This window comes from Hemibagrus wyckioides, linkage group LG10, assembly GCF_019097595.1.
Source record: "Hemibagrus wyckioides isolate EC202008001 linkage group LG10, SWU_Hwy_1.0, whole genome shotgun sequence".
NCBI lineage: Eukaryota > Metazoa > Chordata > Actinopteri > Siluriformes > Bagridae > Hemibagrus > Hemibagrus wyckioides.
In genome coordinates this window covers 3,561,635-3,582,577 of record NC_080719.1, presented here as the reverse complement: position 1 = coordinate 3,582,577, position 20,943 = coordinate 3,561,635, and the positions used below count along the sequence as shown (strand labels likewise).

Below are 20,943 nucleotides of genomic sequence, written 5' to 3'. Positions count from 1 at the left end.
CTGAAATAATCACTCTTTACTGCCGTGGTGAGGAGAAAAGCATCACAGCATGCAAAATACAGTGAACCTTGGGGTGGACAGGCTACAAAGGCAGAATAAACAGCTACATTTAATGCTTAAAGGTTTGATATTCATTTATTTTTCTTATTATTTATATGTGTAAGCTGTAGAACATGATTTTAACGTTGGTTTAAGCCAGAGAAAAATATTACATGGCTAGGAAAATCTCTTTGGAAAACTGAGTTATGGTCCAAGGATAAACTACATACTTCTATGTTCAGTCATCTTTAAACATCTTTAAAAGTCTCGAAAGCTTGGGTTCATTTGCTGGAATAGTGAAATCCCTGGGTCTGTATCTAGTGACAATGCTTTTTTTCTTCCTGCAATACATTTATTCACGCATGAAGATTGTAGAATGATTGAAAGCTAAAACAGTCAGTTGCGTTCATGTAGTCGTAACAGAGGGTTGTACTTTCCATCAGGCCCATTTAAAAGAGATTCTCTCCAGCTAGGTGTGTTTTTCTTTCTTTTAACCGTGGTGTCCGTGAAAGACTGATTCATCAAGCAAATGTTGTTTTGGCTTGAGATCAGAGAGAGCTGCAACTGAGAAACCGGCTTTCTCAAATTCAATTAAGTCCGAAATCACAAATCATCTGGTGAGTCATCTGTGGTATACCTCCAGAAAAAAATTCCTCCTGTCTTCAGATAGTAACGCACACGAGAGACAAGACAAAAGTGAAACAAGTTTTTGCCATTTGTGTTGAAATGTTACCGTACAACAAAGACGTCAGTGTTGGAAATGACGTTATATTTTGTGTTCACAAGAACACGTAAGATTTTAACAAATGCATCAGGTTCAACAAGGAAACTGTGACCGCTCTCGTAACGTCATCCGTAAAGAGACGAAGGCGGTGAACTAGCCGTGGCCATAAAACTGTTTTTGTCTCTCTAAAATGCACCTCGGAGCCTTCTGTTTGCCCACAAGCCCCTTATGAATAGAGAGTCTTTGTCGTTCGCTGCCTCATTGCCGTAAACACATTTTAATGGTGTTCACTGAAGCGGCTGTCTGCCTCCACCTGCACACTTGTCTGCCTGAGTTTCACACCGTATTAAAAGAAGGGAGAGAGGAAAAAAAAACAAAGAAACCAGGTATTTTTCTTGAATTCATGACAGAAAAGTTAGCTGAATGAGCTTGTCCGAGTGCAATAGCACCTGTTTTGTTTTGCCAAGCAGAGGTTTGCCTACCGTCGGCTATTCTGGTCGCAGTTCCTCTACCACATAGCAGAGAAGTGACGTAAAATACAATAAAGGTCACTATGTTTGACCGATGTCTGTCAGAACAGCTGCAAATGCAAATGAGGCTTTATGGAGAAAGTGAAAATACTGTTACTTCAACCTCTTGATACATGTGACTTCCCCTTAAATGACGAGCCACTGCCACACTGGACGATCCTAAAGCTGCTCAGCAATGCTCGCTGGCATACTAAACATGGTTTGAGGGCATTGTGCTTTTGTTCGCTTAAAATAGCCCGCTGTCTTGGGAAGAGGGGTCCTGCAGCCAGTCACTGGCTTTTGGCTCTTATATTCTAGAATATAATACTGCCCTTGGCCATTTATAAAATGGTCAGGACTTTTTCCAGGTTGATGGCCAAGGTTTGTGTCAGGTTTAATGTAGCACCCCGGGGGGGTTATTCGAGGATGAGTTGAAGGCCAACACTTTGAATGTCACAGGAAGTAATGGAAATGTCGTGAATGAACAACAATACAAACACCCTTTATTTATCGACACTGTGAAATTTAGCATTGGTTAAGGATATGCTAGTCATGGCTGAGATTTAATATCAGATCATATTAAAGAACTGAGGACCAGCAAACCTCTTTGCACTTCTACAATATTATGAATATTATACTATATGTGATCATGTTACACTCCTGCTCATTGTTATTTTTTCTTCTTCCTCTTCTCTTTCTCTTCCAGAGTCAGTGTATGATCTTCTCCCCAAAGAGTTGCAGTTGCCCCCTTGTCTCGAGCAGAAAATTGCAGCAATGAGTCAGAAAAGTGGAGGAGGGACAAGTTCCCCCCCAACAACTGTAGCTTCAGGTAAAGTTCCCCAACCTTTTTTTTTTTGTTTGTTTGTTTCCACTTTAGTACCATGATATCAATGAGCATATGGTGCTTAGAAGCTGCTAACAGTATTAACATATTTTTAGAAAAATATTTCAATGACCTACATCATCGCATTAAATAGACTTCCATTTTTCTGAGGTGTATTTAATACATTTACACTTTAATTTTTTTTGTTTTGAATTTGCCAGGGGTAGGATTATAGTACACATTCCTGAATTAACCCTAAATACAGATTTTTATGGTCAGTAAGACAAAAGTGATTCATCCTGGACTTTTAGGGGAACAAAAATGCTTTCAGAGTAGTCAAATGAAGCATTTAGCTGATCATGGTCCTATGCCATGACCGCAAAGTGATGTGAAGAGAAGGAGAAAACAAAAAAAGGGAAGAAGAACCAGATTGAGGTAAGAGCATAAAACTATCTACTCAAATAGTTACAGTAATGTTAAGCACTCAATGCTTATGCATTTTAGTACACTATTTAGTATACTAGTTAGGCTATGCTAATGTTAGCTTGCTGGCAGTCTTTAGCAGCGAACATCCTAATCTCCAGCTGCAGCATTGTAATATTGTATATCGATAACTTTCTACCTCATTTAAAACACATACTCGTTCCTGACTTCTTCCTGGGCTAAATCAGGTGAGTTAGAAGGGGCATGGTGTGTGAATTTAAAGCCCCTGGACTGTACAATGAGAACTGTGGCTATATCCTACTCACTGCCTTTTAATTTAATGATGAGAAGGCACCAGACTCTCATGAGAGTCTGAGAGATGCTCTATGTATGGAGCAAGTTGAAAAAACGTCTAACTTCAACTCTGTCAGCTTCCAGCGATTGCCAGCAAGCTAATATCAGCATAACCTAACTAGCTAGAAAGTTCTCTACATATAGTGACCCAAGGTGTGTACTAAGCTTAATTTTTTTGTGGTAAACTAGCTATCTGAGTAGAACACTTAAAAAAAAAAAAAAAAAGAGGTTTAAACTTCATTATAAGTAAGCACCTATTTCATTCTGGTTCTTTTTGTTTTTGTCCTTCATTTTTTTGAATCTCAAAGCATTTTCTTGTCACTCTGGATTCCTTATGATACACTGTAGACCTAATTTCTATCAAATTGAATTTTTTGGGATTTGTTTTTAGGTTTTTAAAGTGTAAATTCACCCTATAGTTGATAAAAACAACGCAAAGAAAAATGGTTTAAAATGTTGATCTATTAAATACATCACAGAAAATAATGTATCTGTAACTCAAATATCTGAGAAAAAGTGTATTCAGATGCTCTTATCAGCTTCCAAGCTCCATATGAGCAGCACTAGAAATGGATCTGTCCCAGTATCCACCTTTAGGCTGCCTGCAAGACTCCACTAACACTCCAGCTAGCTACTGTAATGAACTAACACTAGGTTAGCACCATGTTCCTGGGTTTTCTATTTAAACGTTAGAGGTTGCTAAAGAACTGGAGGTTTATCAGGCTTTTTTCTAATCCTTCACTGGATTGATTTCTGTATTTAAAACATGCAAAAAAGGCTATAAAAATGAAAATGTGCAGCCACACCAGCCCTTTGTGGATAAGACTGAAGGCCCCTGTCATAAGTGGTCATGGAGGGGGTTGTTAATTGTTTTATTGTTATTAATATTACATCTTTTCAGAGTGGCTTCTCCAAATATGTAAGCTATAGGTGGTGAAAAATGTATGGTACATTTTGTTTAGGTCTGACCCCTGGAACAAGAAGATACTTCATGATTTCTTAAGTGACATTTATATTTAGATAACAATAATTAACTGTTTACTTTTTTTTTTTTTTTTTTTTTTTTTTTTTTTTTTTAATATCTAGTTAAAAACTATAATTCTATCCCTCTCATTGAATTCTTGGTAAGGAGTTTAAGGGAGGTTTATCTCACTATTAGGATCAAGGTCCATAGACAGCAAGCTGGATCCAAAAAAATAACCACAGGAGGTCATATAAACCATTTTTTGCCATATTATTAAGAATGTTTGGACATTTGTTTTGGTTTGGCCACTTTTTATATTACTGCAGTCACCAAACTTAACTGCATGACTGGGGAGAAAATAAAAGACCTCCAGAAAAAAAAGAAAAAAGAAAAGAATTGCTCCTTTTTTCAGCAGGAAAACTCCTCATTAAACTTTTCCCAGGAAAATAAATACATATGAGATTCACCTTAGTATTTTTTTTACTCTACTCCTTTATCAAAGTACCTAGGTTTAAGGTGAGTTTGAGTAAACCAGAAGTCTGTTGCCTTTGGACATCAGTACCCAACTGCAGCCATGAGGCAGGACATGCTGGCTGTAGCTGAAGGAAGGTGAAGTATTTCCAGTTTATATCTTAACTCGAGACAGCAGGTTTCACTTCAAATCGGCCTTAAATCTTCTGCCTATTTTTCCTCTTCTGTTTTTTTTTTTTTTTTTTTTTTTTTTTTTTGTTATTATTTTTTATTTTATTTTTTATATGTTCGTTTGTGTACTCATTCACCCGGTTCAATATGATCTGAACAGTGTTTAGAAACTTTTATAAGGACATAACTATAATGTAGGCTCCTGCTTATTCTCTCCATACATTTCACTTCTCTATGCAAAGAGAGCCCTCGCCTGTTTTTTTCCTCAAACACCTGTCCTGAACCACACGAAGCCTCCAAAAGCACATGTGCTATATGCATCTCTGCGCGCTTTGCACTCCCCTCCCCACTGTTTTTTAAGGGCTGCTATTCATAGCTTTGCTCGTCATCACATGCCAACGTTTGTAGCTCGGGCTGGTCCACCCTGTCCTCTGGTACCATGTGTATCTCATCAACTGGGCTCCAGCGCTTGTTTTTCATATTTCCTTTTCACATACTACTACAAATGATTGTCTACTCGAGGGCAATCAGACTTTTATTTTCGCCTGTTCTCAAGCGGTACTGTGAACAAGCCTTTCATGCTTATATTGCTAATAAAGCTCTTTTTTTTAATATAAATGTGTTTAATTCTATTTTAATGGTTGAGCATTTTATTTTGCATTTTATTAAGATTTGGAGCATAAACTAATCTTTTATACGGTGAACTAATGCTTTGCCTCAGCCATTTCTGAAATAAAATGAAAATCCTGCAAATATTTGCACATGCGGTTTGGTGGAGCAAATGCTGGTCACTGATGGAGGGTGGATCATCAGGTGCCCCCTAGTGAGTTAAGATTCACTTTAACCTAAAAACTTGAACTTTTTACAGTCCAAACGCGTCATGTGAATGAAAGAGACGGGTTAAATAACATGTTATACTGCGAAAAAAAAAGAAGTAAAAGAAAAAGAAACTGGTGAAGCAGTTAGAACATCTCACATTGTGAGTTTTGCAGAAATAGTCGAGTTCTCCCTGCTGTCATACTATCATTCTAGCTTTAGGGCATGATAGAAGCAGATTTCTGCTGTAATTCGTTCATTATTATTAGCAGTGTTTAATATATAACATTAAGAGCTCAGTTTGCACACACTGCCATGGATGAGTTCATAGTAGCATAGCGAACGTTCAGAACAACAATCATATCTATGTTTGGTCTGAATTAAGCCAGATCTTTTAAAGCTTACCTAATGCCTATGCTTACTTTTCTTTATATATGCTTACTTTACATGCTTTATAGCTTCTTTGAGCCTCCTGGGTTTCTTTCTTTTTTTTCTTTTTGTCAAATGGGTGGAAAAATGTTATTTACTGTTATTTTCAACAATTTCTTTTTTTCCTTTGTTTGATTAAATGCTTTTATTTCAATATTCAATTCAATATTAATTTTTTTTTTATTTATAAGGCAGTGACTGATCTTAAATAGTTATAATAAAGCAGAGGGATTTTAGTAACTATACTTTAATACTATAATACTTGCTATAATAATTTCCTCTCTGTTTAATTACACTTTTTAAAGGCAAATATTCAGTTTAAACAGACTTAAAGGGTAGAAATAAAAGATTTACCTAAAACAACTGCATTCATATGCAATCTCGGGCTTAAATAAACATCTAAACTGTTCCAGTATAAGCCACCTGAGGCTCTCCGCCAGTCCTGGGATTCGAACCTGCATATTATCTTCTGATCTTCTGAGCCTTATTGTAGTGAGCGTTAAGCAGCAGAGCAACAGGGATCTTGTATACGAAATCAGCTGAGAAAGAATGTCTTTAGTAAGATTATATCCTAGTTAAGCCAAAATAACATACAGTGTGAATTATTTAACACAGTGTAAGCTTCGAAAGGTTTCAAATGAGACGTTTTCAAGATTAGTCATATCCTGTCAAGCGACCTTTACAGAAGAGGAATAATAGTGTGAACGAAAATAATAATAATTTAAAAAGCATCTCTTACTTCTGTTTTAGGTTCAATGAGCTGTAATGTTTTACATTCCTTGTTTACTTGGTTTTAAGAAGGGAAACTTTGCTTTAAAATTGCATTAAAATATAGATAGCCTAATTACAGTCGAATTAACTTGTCATTCTTTGTCATTTTCCATTTCTTGCTGTTATAAATATGGCTCCTATTAAATGTTAATGTGTTCATTAACATCTGTGACATTGTTCCTAAAATACCTGGTAATATTTTTCTTGCATATGAACAGGGACAAAAAACCTTAATGATCTTATTTTCAGTATTATTGTAGCGATAGTATGAAGTGTGTTTTCCTGGGTTTTGTTAAATTCAGGATGTTATTTCCACGTATTTGAGCAAGGCCAGACCGGGGATGAATAGATTAGGGTGAGTGGAGTTCATTAGTTAAATAGAAAACCATGCATTGCTTTGAAAAGTCAGTTTTATCATTTTCCTTTATCCATGTCTTCATAGCACTTCATATCCTATTCATCACTTCTTTCAGGCAGGAGAAAAAAAAATGTTTATCTGATGTTAATTCCGATTCCTGCTTTTGCCCTGACCGCCTACCAGCACCAGATTTTTACATTTCTTTTTTCTCACACTGTCAATTTTATCATCTCAATCCTTTTGTCCGCCCTTTCTTTACGTAAACGCTTTCAAATTGTCCTGTACTTTCATGTCATTCTTGAACCTGTATTTCATTAATTCCCCCAATAGGGCTCAAAGTAGACTTGAGACATGAGACATGGACTGAACCATTTGGATTTCAAAGACTCACTAGTGATGATTAGTGATTTTGTTTTGTTTTGTTTTTTCAATTGATTCTTTGAACTTCATTCAAAAATTCCTTTCATCTTTTGAAAATAATATGCAATGGTCAGCATTTTATTACTCATTCGTTGTCTCGTTTTTATTCCAGGAATTTCCCTCTGAAGCAGGGAGTGTCTGCATATAAAATGGTCTGCAGTTCTCTGCTTCATAGGTCAGAAGCTGGTTTATTTTGTTTCTGTGGCTATGCTCAGTCCCAAAAACAACAAAAAAAGAAAAGGAAAAAAAAAGGAAAAAACCTAAATCTGACAAAAGAAACCCATCATTTGTAATGCATCATTTGACACAATATTTCTAATCCGGCCTGAGCAAATTAATGAACTCATATGGATGAAAAAATGATCTATATCTGATCTTGCTGTAGTAACACAATGTGCAGAGGTTAGATCTGCACAGGCCACATGTTCTACTGTTAAAAGCAGAACGGCGTTATATTGGCACAGTCTATGTAAAGACAATATGAGGTGTCCTTGTTTTTAGAAAGAATGAGCCAAAATGAACTTAACATGTAGCATTTATTTAGGTTGCATTTCAGAGCAAAAAAAAATTGCTTGGTAATGTTAACCCCCAAACTTGTTTTCTTTTCCTCACAAGACTTTTAGTAGTTTATGGCCACAATCCTCACACACACTATGATGCATTAATAAAAACTGGAAAACAATTGTAATTGGATATTCAAACCACAAAGCAAGCAGTTGTGTGGAAATTTCGCTGCTTAGCTGGGACTGGTAGCCAAACTAAGTGAGAAACCTTTATTCACTGTCTAATTGTACACACTGCAGATGCCTCCTCCATCACCTCTGCTAAGACCAAGGGAAGTGCCAGCAGTGCTTTTTCCACCTCTTCCAGCTTCGCTGTGCACTCCTTATGCACAGAACAGGATGCCGGGACTTCGGGAGAGGCAACTAGCCGTCGGAAGGCAGATATGCTCTCCACGGAAGCCAAACTAAGCAGGGGTTGTGGAGATAAGGCCGGAGGAAGCTCTCAGCATCAGCACCACCATCAGATGACCCCTCCCAAACGTCCAGTGCTGAACATCTCGCCCCCCCCGGAGGACCTGTTCGACAACAGCCACATGTCAGGATGCCAGGACGATACGCTGCTGGATTCGGAGCAGAGCAACAGCATCTGGATGGAAAACTCGCTCTCCAACTTCAGCATGATGAGCTCCAGTTCTTACAACGACAACACGGAGGTTCCACGCAAGGCCCGCAAACGCACGCCACGTCAGAAGCCAGGGCCAAAGCCGGTGCCTGTTGAAGAGGCCAGCATGGATGTGTTTGATGCAGACAGTGCCAAAGGTCCACACTTTGTGCTTTCCAAATTTAGCTCGGAAAACAAGGCCAGTAGCAAAGCAAGGTGAGTGAGTGATTACAGTTGATGCTCCATGGTACTCATCTTTTGCACAATTTTTTTGGCCACAAGCTTCAGGATCTTGAGTATTATAATGCGATCTCTTGTCTCTTTCCATGAATGTGCACTTCCTTGCACCAGTTTCTGATGGAAAAGTTTTGAAGAGCTTTTCAGAGCACTCCATTGCAAAAAAAAAAGGTCAGCGCATCTGGGCTTTTAAACGTAATGAAGAGTTTCGAGTTTTGTTTTAAACAGTTAGCGGGAGGTAAAATAAATAATCCAGCCCGTTTGCCAGCATGTTCCGGGATAGTTTCTACGGTGTTCGGTTTCAATGTCAGTCAAATGTTCTCTTTCACTGTAATGCACAGGGCTAGGCCATGTTTTGTTACCAAACATACCACTCTCTTGCGAAAGCTTGGATTCTGGCTTTTGTGAGATCTTGTGATGGACAATTTGAGGTCTTAGGAGGTCATTTACTCTTTCATCCAGTACATATAATTTAGCCTACAGGGTGCAAAGCTTTATTGCCAGATTTTAGTGCATATTTAAAGTTTATATTAATAAAGATTTTAAATAGATATTAATGTCCACAATATCGGCAGTTCTCAAGAAATGTATCACAATATTGATACCATAACGAAGGTTTTCTGTCAGAAACTGGATATTCATCAAAAGAGACAATCAATATGCAACATTCAAGATCCTGAAGCTTGTAGCCACAAAAGTATGTGAAAGATGAGTGCTATGGCTCATAGACTGGTTAACTTTTCACATATCCAATTTATCATCATATTAGCCTTATAATATTCCCACTTTGACTGTACTTTTGTATCATAACTAGTAGCTCATAGCCCCAAAATGTCTCCTTTGACCCCCCCCAGCAGGTTGGTGATGAAGTGGAGCTGGGCATCACAACATAAACAATGATCACTCAGTCTAAATTCTGTTTAGTCTCTTTGTAAAGAGCTGAGATGAGTCACAAGATTGTTCTCTGTTTTATTCAGTCCACTTGTGAATATCTCACTGCTTTGAGATTTCCATCACTGATCATGTATTGCATCTTGATTAAAAATCTCTATGCAACACTGTTCTTCCCTTTCTTTTCATCTGATTTTTTTTTTTTTATTAAAGCTGCTCCTCACTGACTAAATAAGCACTCTTGGTTTAATTTAGTATGATGTTAAGTTTAGATCTTCAGGGTGCTAATTTGGCACTACTACACCATCCCAGAGTGTAATTTTAACCTTGTTTCATGATGCCAGCTGACTTCAGTATGTGCAACAGGATAGCCATGACCCTGAAGCTACTCTCTATAGTGACATTCTCTTTGCTTTCTAGTCCCGATGGAAACCAAGCGTCCGGTCAGAAAGGTGGGATATTGTGTGGCCAGTACCCGCAGAAAAGTGAAGGAAAGGAGCTGAAGATCCTCGTCCAGCCTGAGACTCAGCACAGAGCCCGATACTTGACTGAGGGCAGCCGGGGTTCTGTGAAAGACCGCACTCAGCAAGGCTTCCCCACTGTCAAGGTGGGGCAAGATAAACACTGTTTTAATCAGATTTTATCACAGAATGCATACAGGGCATTCCAGATCTAGAAATAAATCATATATGTCATATATATATTTATTGCAATACTTGTGCAGGTTTACATAAAGAAATGCCCCCACCTCCCAAACCCCAGACAGTTAAACAGCATAAACAATTTCGGTGTAAAAAGCCTTGAACTGCAGAAGTGTGAAAAGGTCCAAGCTGATTAACTTTTCCAACAGTGAGGTATAAATTTCGAAATATTGCACAACAGTCACAAAATCCAAGTGCAGAGTTTATTACTGATTTATTACAAAGATCAGTAGTCATAAGCCTGGCAGAAGATGTATTTTCTAATATAAAACATGAGAATTCATGCAACTGCTGCGAAATTAGGAAGGAGACATCAAACGTTTTGACAGGCTAATAAATAATTACATCACTGCCACGTTTTGGCAGTAGCTGAGTTTATGGCCCCACATTGCCTCTTATTTTCCACCTAACATAATAACAGGTCTTTTATTCAAAATGTTCAATTCGCATACAGGCCACGAGATTATTTTTACTGAATTCATGTGATGGGCCAGTTAGTCCAAAATCTGAAACGCAGAAAAACAAATGTGGCTTGGTAATGATTCGCAATGATCTGTAGAAAACTGTGACATAAATTATCAGTAGTATGTGAGAGGTCACTTGTGGTGATGGCATGGTGGTGTGGCATGTTAGAGTAGACCATCAGAAATACTCGAATACTGGTTTAGTCTTGGAAACAAAAGGATAATCTATGGGTCTAAGAGATGAATGCTGTATTTTGAATGTTACACCACTTAAAGTAACATTTAGTTATGTTAAGTGATTGCTGGATCTTAAAAAACTTGATTATTTATTTTATTTTATTTAATTCAAACATTTACATGCAAGAAACAAGCGTGTATAATGCATGGTTTACACACGAGAATGACACCTATAGACAACTAAAGACTCCTTTTATAAAGGAGGAGAGATTCAAGACAAAATTGTCTTGAATCTCTCCTCCTTTATAAAACACAGTCCTTGTTTACACATATTTAATTGTGTTAATTTTTCCCATTGATGGATCACAGACCCCGTCTGTTTACTAGCTCTACATCCAAGGCTTTTTGCCTCTCTGCTTAGTGATGACGTCCTTTATTGAACTAAAATATAGTCATTAGGTTTGGTCAGGAGTTGAGTGTTTATATTCAGCAGCTGCTGTTCTTTTAACTAATCCCCACAGCTTGAGGGTGTGAAGGAGCCCGTCATCCTGCAGGTGTTTGTAAGTAATGACGCGGGCCGTGTGAAGCCTCATGGATTCTATCAGGCCTGTCGAGTGACAGGGCGGAACACCACCGCCTGTAGAGAAGTGGACATCGAGGGTACCACTGTCATCGAAGTGCCTATGGACCCCAGCAATAACATGACACTTGCGTGAGTATGAATATATTGTATTAAAAAATTAAAAATAAAAGAGAATGCCTAAAATATATACATGTAGCTAATATTGCTAATGTTTTTTTTAAATGTTTTTGCTCTTTTTTTAATTTTGATTAATTGGCTTCTTTGTAGACATAAAAGCATTAAAATTAAGTCTAGAAATAATCTAAATAATAAAATATTCATATATTAAATTCAAAATAATAATATCTATGTCTATAGAGCTCCAGTGCTCACTATAAGCAATTAGGTAAAATCTTAAAAGTAAAGTTAAGAATTGACTGATAAATATTTTTACAGTGTGGACTGTGTGGGCATCCTGAAACTAAGGAATGCAGATGTGGAGGCTCGTATCGGGGTGGCCGGATCCAAGAAGAAAAGCACCCGTGCTAGACTGGTGTTCCGGGTGAACATCCCTCGAGCCGATGGCTCTGTGCTCACTCTTCAAACACCGTCCTCCCCTATACTGTGCAGTGAGTAGATTTGGATTATTCTAGATATGTGTTAGGTGCTCACAGGCTAGCAAAAACAGCCGCTGCTCTTGTCAAATACACTAAGATATATTTGTATTATTACTAGCACACAAACAATAACCTTCATTTATCTTACAGCGGTCAGCGCAGCCTATGCTGCCAGTCTTACTTTAAGCCGTCAGCTGTTCACAAACCAGGGCATCAGATATGACATGAACTGCCGTCAGGTCCATGTAGACAAACAAGTTGGAAACCCAGGTTTTAAACCTGGGTTTCCACTGTAATGTACACTGAATGTAGTAATCAGTTTATTCACAGACATGAGTTCATTTAAGTTTAAAGGAAATTTTGTTATGAATGTTTAAGACAATATAATAATTTTATTTTGCATTTTTTTCACCAGGCTTTCTTTATCAGCCAACTAAATTTGTATCGGTGTATCTCTAATAGATGCATATTATTTTTGTTATGATTTGTATTTCATGTTGTCATGAATTGTTGATCTGCAGGGGAAAAATATCCACAATTGAAATTACTTTAAAAAATGTGTTCACTTTAGAAGAACTAGATGAGCTTGGGTTACTCAAAATCACCGCCTAATTCATTATACTGTAAATCATCAGTGAACCAAATACTAAAAAATATGTACAATGAATAATAGTATAGTAGAAGCTTTGAGAAATATGTGTAGGTGGTAGCTGACCATGGTTATTCGTAGGATCGGGGCAGACTAGATTTGACTATTCTTTGTCAATTTTTTTGCGACAGTTTGTCTTAGTAGTCGTGTGGTTTTCTCTCTCCAGCTCAACCTGCGGGAATACCCGAGATCCTGAGAAAGAGTCTGCACAGCTGCTCAGTACGAGGAGGTGAGGAGGTGTTTATCATCGGAAAGAACTTTCTCAAGGGAACCAAAGTGATATTTCAAGAGAACATCTCGGGTATGACGCCACGTCTCCTTCTTCTCGCCTGATCTAAATTGATAAGCGTTTCCTATTAGACTTGTATGCAGCCTGACCTCTGTTGTATTGTCTTTCTCACAGATGAAAAGTCCTGGAAGGCAGAAGCTGAGATCGACATGGAACTTTTCCATCAGGTACTGAAAAGCATGCAGTGTGTTTTTCCTGCTTGGTCTGATCCACTGATGGCATCATCATTATTGTTTCCATTCCTGATGTTATCCACACAGTCTACTGCTCCGGTTCCTTAAAAATAGAATGTGATAACAAGAGACGGGACATTTTTGTGAAAAGTGATAGCAGTTCAACTGAAGGTGTGAGAGAAGCCATCTGTTTTCACAATGACTAAGCTCCTTTTTTAAATTTGTGGATAAAGAAAGACATAGACATACACAGGAATCCTACCACAGTGTTTTGCATAATTATGTTATGTATTAATGTAAGGATCAAACAATGAAGTTATGCGCTGAAGTTATAGCATGATTGGCTAACTGCATAAAGGAGCAGGTGTACAGGTGAAAAAAGTGAACAGTGAGTGCACTTCAAAAGTAACCAAGACAAGTGACAAAGCTTTTGCAGGTAGTGACATAAATATAGCTGCTATTGCTCATACATTTATTCATTTTAATGACAATCGTATTCAAACTCACAACATTTCACTCAGAATTTCAAAATCATATTGACTGTGGACATAAAGTGGTGTCCAAAATTCTGAGGCCACTTTGACAATGACCATGATAAATGAATCTTCTATTGAATCATCCACCTCTATTGAAGCACATGTTCAGATGACACTCCAATTGATTCAGTCTAAATACATCTAAGGTTTTGGAGACCATGCCATCTCGAATGTGCCATTAAATGTCATTAAAGCAAAAAAAGACACAGCAAATACTAAGAAACTCTGAAATTCATGAAAAGACTCTACATGTTAAAATATTACCAGTATGCAGGTGTAGAAGCGGTGAAAGGAAATTCAGTATGAGCAGATCCTTATGATTACAATAGCAGCTTTTGGATAAAAATGATAAAAGCTTATACACAGAAGCAAGGCTGATACGTAGGCATACATTGTTTTTGAAAAGTGCAAATATTTAGGGTATGCACGTTAGGCTAAAAAGTCAGGTCAGAAGTTGAGAAGCTCAGAGTCAGTCAGTCGTTCTTGGCCGTTTTGTCCTGTCTCCTGTTAAAAACTAAAATGGCTTGAGCTCACAGCAGATATATTACAATCTAATAAATACCTTTCAAGTATAATATTAGTGTGAAATTGCTTATGCTCTGCACTGAATTCAATCAGTAAAATGTATTGGAAGTGCATATATCTATATAAGACACAGGGATACATTTCCAAAGCATACTTTTAATGAAGTAAACGTATGATCAAATACAATAAGGCTGCACAAGAGAGCCAACAGTGCCATCATGTGACTGGTATGAATCATTCTAGCCATTGGACTAATGGAGATTACGATATTAAACCTTATCCACACATGGTTACGTCATCTTTTATGCAGTTATAATCAATTATCTCTTTACATTGGCATTACCACCAGTCCATAACTCTTTATATTTGAACATTATGTAATTGTTTTTTTTGTTGCTGTTGTTTCTTCCCATTTAGAATCATCTTATTGTCAAAGTTCCTCCATATCAAAATCTTGCCATTACCTCTCCCGTGTCTGTTGGGGTCTATGTGGTGACTAATGCTGGACGTTGCCATGATGTGCAAACATTTACATACACTCCAGAGCCAGGTTTGTACACATATGCTGTATTTTCAAATGGACATTTTATACATTAGAAGCTGTTTCATTAATCATTTTTTTGGCATATTTATAGTTATGGATGTATCTGTGAAGAAAGAGACCGGGCCTCCAGGCAAACCCTGTTCTTTGGAACAGATAAAAGGTAAACTTTAACAGATTACAATTATATTGTCTATTTGGTTACTTATTAGAAATACTGAGCCAGTGCATTTTTGGGGTTTTAGTTCATACATTTTCACATACCTATATATTTATATATATTTTTATACAGTAATGGAAAGTGCCTTGCTCGTCCCTGTCTTGCCTCTCGTCAAAACAGAAGAGGTGACTCCAATGGAAGTCTCCAGTAACTCTGCAGCCTTTAAGGTTATATTTATTTGTTTGTTTGTTTGTTTATTTATTTATTACAGAACTATACATTTTAAATGCATGTAGATGGTATGCTGTATACCGTAATGTAATAGTCCCACTGAATAAATATTTTTCTCTTCTAATTGTTTATTCCGCAGACCTCTGATCTTATAAACTCTGCCCAACAAACCCTAGAAATGAGCAGCATTTCCACCAACAGCCCCACATTCGCAAACTCAGTAGCCTGTCAACCAAAAGAGCAAGAGCAGCCTCAGGGTTCTGTTTTCTCCAACAAGGAACCATTAAACAGCATTCAAAAACAAGACACCACCCAAAACAACTCTTTCCATGTGTCTGGGAAAGCTCTGCTCCAGCAAGGGGCCCAGCAGTTCCTCTTAGACAGTGACAGTCTAGCCCAGGAAAGGTCAGGGACCACAGCTAGTACGTTGGTGGGGATTGCCCAGATGGACGACAGCCCGCAGCACCAACTGTCTCTCCTACCTCCGGATGAGGTGGCACAGCTCGAGCAGGCGGTTCGCCAGCTGCAGGCAAAGGGGTTCTGCAGCATCCAGCTCCATTCAGAAGAATCACTAGCCAAGAAGCAGCAGCACCAGCTTCAACAGAAGCAAATCCAGCAACAACAATTACACCAGCAGCAGATGCAACAGCAGCAACAAGTCCTGGAGAACCTGCAACATCATCTTTTCCATTCCCAGGTTCCAATGCAGTGCAGTCGAGAGCAGCAGGGCTCTTCGCCAGGCATGGTGGAGAACAGTAATACACTCTTCCAGCAACCACCTCCACAACAGCAACAACAGCAGCAAGCCGTCATGTACCACCAAGCGAAAGATCTCATCTCCATGCAATCTGGATTTCTTCAGCAAGCCCCTTCTCATTCTTCTTCGCCGCTGTTTCACACCTCAAACACCTTGGCTGATGCCCAGTCCCCTCAAGAGGCTCTCTTCCACACACAGAAGGCTTCACCCACTCAAGAACAAGTCCAAGCCTCCCTTTTTCAGAACACCATGAACGTTCTTGAAAGATCCAGCCTGACTGCAGAACCTCAGCACTCTACGAATAGTATGTTTCTCTCCCAGAATGCCTTATCTGGTCAGCTTGCTGGAAATAACAGTCAGTCCCAGCAGCTAGCTTTCCTTAGCTCTATGCAGACGTCTGGCCTTGAGCCACAACCGGTGTTCCAAGCCACAAGCCAGCTGTCCTCCATTCAAGAGAGCACACCCATGGAACAGCAGTCCTCACAACAGGCCTCTCAAACTTCGCCAGGTACTCTCTTTCAGACCATCCAACAATCGCCAAGTAACAAGCACCAGACCGGGTTGCTCTATAACTCCCTGAGCTCAGGAATGTCTCCAGAACAGCCGCCGACTAGCCTCATGTTCACTGGTCAGCCTCAGATGCCTTCAATGAATACCACAAGCCTAATTTCTTCAGAGCAGCAGAACCCATCACTGCCCTACCCCCAGAATGGCATGATTGCTGTTAGGCAGGAAGTGCCATCCGAGCCCATGTCCTTCCAAGATCAGAGCACTGTTGTGGATAATCAGTCTGCAAGTAAGCAGCAGCTGTTCCAGGATCAACAGCCAATGCAGCTTGCACCAAGTTCAGGCACTGGCTCTCAGCCTTCTGTGAATCTCTTTATAGCCCAGTCTGACATGCCAAGAATGCCTCATGCGTCACAGCGTGCCTCACAGGAGGTGCTTTTTGCTGCACCAAGCAGTGTGGCTGGACTTCAGACCACCACCTCATCACCGGTACAGCAACCTGGATCCCTGTTCCAGACCACAGTGAATGGAAGCCTCAGCCAGCCCAACCAGAACCAGCAACCTAACCTCTTCCTTTATGACATACAGAATGGTAAACATAGCAATTATGTACAGAGTGGACAGATCTTTCCAATAACAAGAGAAGGAAAAACCTCTATTTCATTTTGGCTTTCTCAGAAAAAAAACATTTCAACCCCCCAATTGGTCCAAACATTTCTAAGTGATGTACCTCAAAGCACGTTGATGCTGTGCAGTCAGCTGCTCATTTCCAAATAACACCGCCTGCTGCACTAAAAAAAAGGATGATTACCACACAGCTTGAAAGGATCAGGAATGCTAATGGACATCCGTTCACATTCCTTATACTGGCGATATCTTCTAGCGTCCATGAAGCACAAAAATAACACTAGCACAACACACACAGTCACCTCACAAAAACAAAGACATTTTCAAATAACGTCTACACATGAAATCACAGCACATAGCCAAAATACTTCACAAAAAGTTTTTCAGCATTTTTGTTGAGAATGTAAACATAATAATATATGTAACCACCAGAGAAATTCTCAGAAGATTATAATGACCATAGCTACATAAAGTCGCCTTTTCAATGGATTGAATCTATATTTATGCACTTAATTAGCATGTCATATTGTTGAATTCAGTTATATGAATTTGTTTTGTTAACTTCCCGGCTTTGACGATTTGACGTAGGGCTAAGCTAATAAATCGATGATTATTTGTGTCCCTAAAGTGTCTATTAGATCTTATAGGTTCTTGATGTGTTCTCTCTTGTAGACTGCGGTCAGATGATGAACTCCCAAGGAAGCACACTCTCAAACCAGATCATTGCCATCAGCCAGAACCAGAGAGAAAACGAAGGGACAATTCGTTCCTTACTCAACTCATCCATGAGCGAATCTGGGAACGTGCAGAATCCCCTCACCACCTCGCAGAACATGGAGAAGATCGATGACCTCCTTGTGAGCCTTCAGGAGCAAAGCAACAGCCTATCACGTTCATACTAGGACCTTACAAACCCTAGAGGTAAATGATTATAAAAATGCACGCTAAGAACGTTCATATAGTGAGATATGAGATATAAATATATCTTGCAACACGCTGAAAATCTAACAAAATAATAACTGCCTCTGACCCTGTCACTTTGTGATATCTGACATCTTACATGGGGCAGTGGTAACTCAAGTGGTTAAAGGCTCTGGGTTGTTGATTGGAAGGTCAGAGTTCAAGCCCCAGCACTGCCGAACTGCCACTGCTGGGCAACTGAACAAAACCGTCTCTGCTCAAGGGGTGCTGTATCATAGTGGCCCCTGCGCTCTCTGACCCCTCCTTAGCTGGGATATAGAAGAAAAGAATTCCACTGTGCTATAGTGTATGTGTGGCGATAATAACGGCTTGTGATTTGTCTAACATATGTGAAACTTGCCATACTTTATACGTTCATAAATTATTTTGTTCCTTTAATACACAGATTTTCTTTTCTTTACTGAAACTAATTTCTCTCCACTTTCCCTCCACACAGGCTTTTCAAAGAAAATGGCGGAGGAATCGCACTATCTATGACGTCTACTGTGTGAATGTACAGTTTTGTTACTGGCAAGTGGAAATGTGAATGTCACAGCGCTTGTGGTGTTTGTCTTTAGCTGTAAATGAAGCATATCTTATACTAGAAGCAGTTCTTTTTGTGTGTTTGTGTGTTTTTTAAGTGTAGTTGCATCAGCAGCTAAGTACACAACTATTTCTATGTGCACCTGTGACTAATGCAATATTTATATTAAAACTTTTACATTAATCAAATAGTGAAAGAAATGCTTAGATAAAAAACAGTTTAAACATGCTGTATGTTTTGCCCCAGTAGCACTTTGTTTGCTTTTAGCCTAAAATTATGAGTGGTCTTTTTTTTCTGGTTATGTTTAAATGTTCTCTTCATACACAGAAACATGTCTGGAAAAACAATGCATCTATTTGTGCATGACTATGAAAAATAATACAACTTTATGAATTCTAAAATGTGGACATATCTCACTAAATCATGCTCCGTGCCGGATTCGATTGTTTATGAGCGTCTGGAACGCAGTAAATCTTTTATCACCCTGTTCATTACCAACAAGGTTTTGGTTATGGTGTCCTATTCATTTTTTGAATGAAGATTAAAAAGGACACACATTATTACGCATTTGAACTTTGTTCTATTTGTAAATACAACAGAATACTATCATTCACGGTAGCAGAGGATCAGGTAAGGTCTCGACTGCAGGTCTCTGGTTGGGTCGGTGCCTTTAACTCTATAAGAAATCTGGCCAGTTTTATGGCTCAAAGGGTTGATGATGGGGAGAAAAAAGAAAAGGCTGCTACCTTATGAATGAAAGCAGAACATCATGCAAGTTTACTGCCAAGCTTGTTGTAAAGCTGCCAATTTTTTTTTTTAAATAGACATGTCTCGCTAATGAGTCAGAAGGCAGAACGTTTTCTTCTTTTCTTTTTATTTTTTTCTATGAATATATTTTGCATACATTACAACAGGCCCCGCTCTGTGTAATATTAAAATCAATAGCTCATTTGAGCTTTTACCGAGCTAAACTTACCATCAGATTGCTTCTATTTAAGGACTTTTTTTATTGCTAGTTTTTGAATAGTGACTATTCAGACCTCTGTTTAGGTGGAGGAGCGATCTTTTAGATCTTTTAAAGGAGCCCTGTGTTAGGGGAAGAGCTGTGAACTTTAACCTGGAGAAAGAGCTGTCTGTGATTGCCCTTCATCTCTGTACAGGACAGATTTTCAACTAATTGTTTGTTTCTGACGTTTAAAAAACAAACATTTTGTGGATATTTAACCATATTTTCATGTTTGCCAGATTTTGAAAACTTTAATAATTTATATCTCAAAAAACATTTTCAAATGGGAGAAAAATAAATCATGGCCTGTTAAATGTTTTTTAAAAGAAAAATATCTGTATGTGACCATCGATCGTCAGTAACATAATTGTAAAGCAATTGTTTTTGCATTTGATTCCATCTAATGATGTACAGATTTTTTGTTTGTTTGTTTCACAAGCTCTCTTGATAGAAAAAAATTTAATTACTGGACTGAAAAAGAAATGGATATCTTGGGACAATTTTTTTTTTTTTTTAAACCAAGTAAATGTAACAAAAAATTTAACATTTATGACCTCATCTGACTTTGGACCAATCACATTTTCCTCTGTGATTTTTTTAAAATTTTATTTATATTTAATCATACTGTATAGAGAAATATGTACTGAATATCTTCTTTATTGAGTATACCTTCAGTCCACATTTCACGGCAAGCAGCTATGCAGTGAAACTACTCCGTAATCACAATGTTTATTTTTAAATTATTTCTTCCCTAATGTATTTAGCTTTCTTTTTAACAATTTGGAACCTATAGCATTGTAAATGGGTTTGTTTTTTTTTTAGTTCTTTACTTTCTCAAAGTTGTTGTGACATTAGGTTTGTATGTTCCTACTTAAGGGGAAGTAAAAAACAAAAAACAAAAAAAAACTAAGAAATAACCCTCAGTTCTCTAAAGAGACACTGAGACCTGTATGATATGAAATGGTTTATTAGAAGTAACATACATGCGATGTATCGTGAGAGCCAGCCCATGGTGTGTTAGGGGTGAGTCTGGTAACATATACATATATTATTTACTTTGTTAAAAAAAAAAAAATACAGTCTACATCAGTATTTCGTTCATTTTTTTCATCAGTTATGCATTTGACTTCTTGTATGTTTTTTCTGTATACTTGATGTTATCAATAAATAATATTGATAAAAATGAAACTGTTTCTTACAGTGCATATAGACAGACAGACAGACAGATATAGAAATAGATAGATATACCACAGCAGGTTAAGGAGGTTTTTTTTAATGCAACTTGTATTGTTACTAAAAAAAACACAAAGCACAAACTCCTCTGTCCCTGACAGAAAAACCACTGACCCCAAA

General features: G+C 38.1%; 1 protein-coding gene across 5 annotated transcripts in view; it reads left to right on the top strand.

The window, feature by feature from the left end:
* The window catches only part of nfat5b (nuclear factor of activated T cells 5b), a 40,847-nt gene extending 20,351 nt beyond the window's left edge, over window positions 1–20,496 (top strand). The window contains exons 1-14 of one of the 5 annotated variants that reach the window (XM_058400504.1): window positions 1,977–2,101; window positions 7,385–7,447; window positions 8,076–8,652; window positions 9,985–10,171; window positions 11,428–11,618; window positions 11,925–12,097; window positions 12,901–13,035; window positions 13,138–13,190; window positions 14,675–14,807; window positions 14,893–14,961; window positions 15,091–15,185; window positions 15,329–17,045; window positions 17,753–18,001; window positions 18,498–20,496. In XM_058400504.1, the coding sequence (XP_058256487.1) occupies window positions 8,219–8,652; window positions 9,985–10,171; window positions 11,428–11,618; window positions 11,925–12,097; window positions 12,901–13,035; window positions 13,138–13,190; window positions 14,675–14,807; window positions 14,893–14,961; window positions 15,091–15,185; window positions 15,329–17,045; window positions 17,753–17,982 (3,417 nt within the window). In that variant the 5' untranslated portion in view covers window positions 1,977–2,101; window positions 7,385–7,447; window positions 8,076–8,218 and the 3' untranslated portion in view covers window positions 17,983–18,001; window positions 18,498–20,496. Of the gene's footprint in view, window positions 1–1,976; window positions 2,102–3,947; window positions 8,653–9,984; window positions 10,172–11,427; window positions 11,619–11,924; window positions 12,098–12,900; window positions 13,036–13,137; window positions 13,191–14,674; window positions 14,808–14,892; window positions 14,962–15,090; window positions 15,186–15,328; window positions 17,046–17,752; window positions 18,002–18,497 lie in introns of those variants that run through there. The other 4 variants (XM_058400503.1, XM_058400505.1, XM_058400501.1 and 1 more) reach the window with 4 other exon arrangements.
* The last annotated feature ends 447 nt before the right edge of the window (window positions 20,497–20,943 follow it).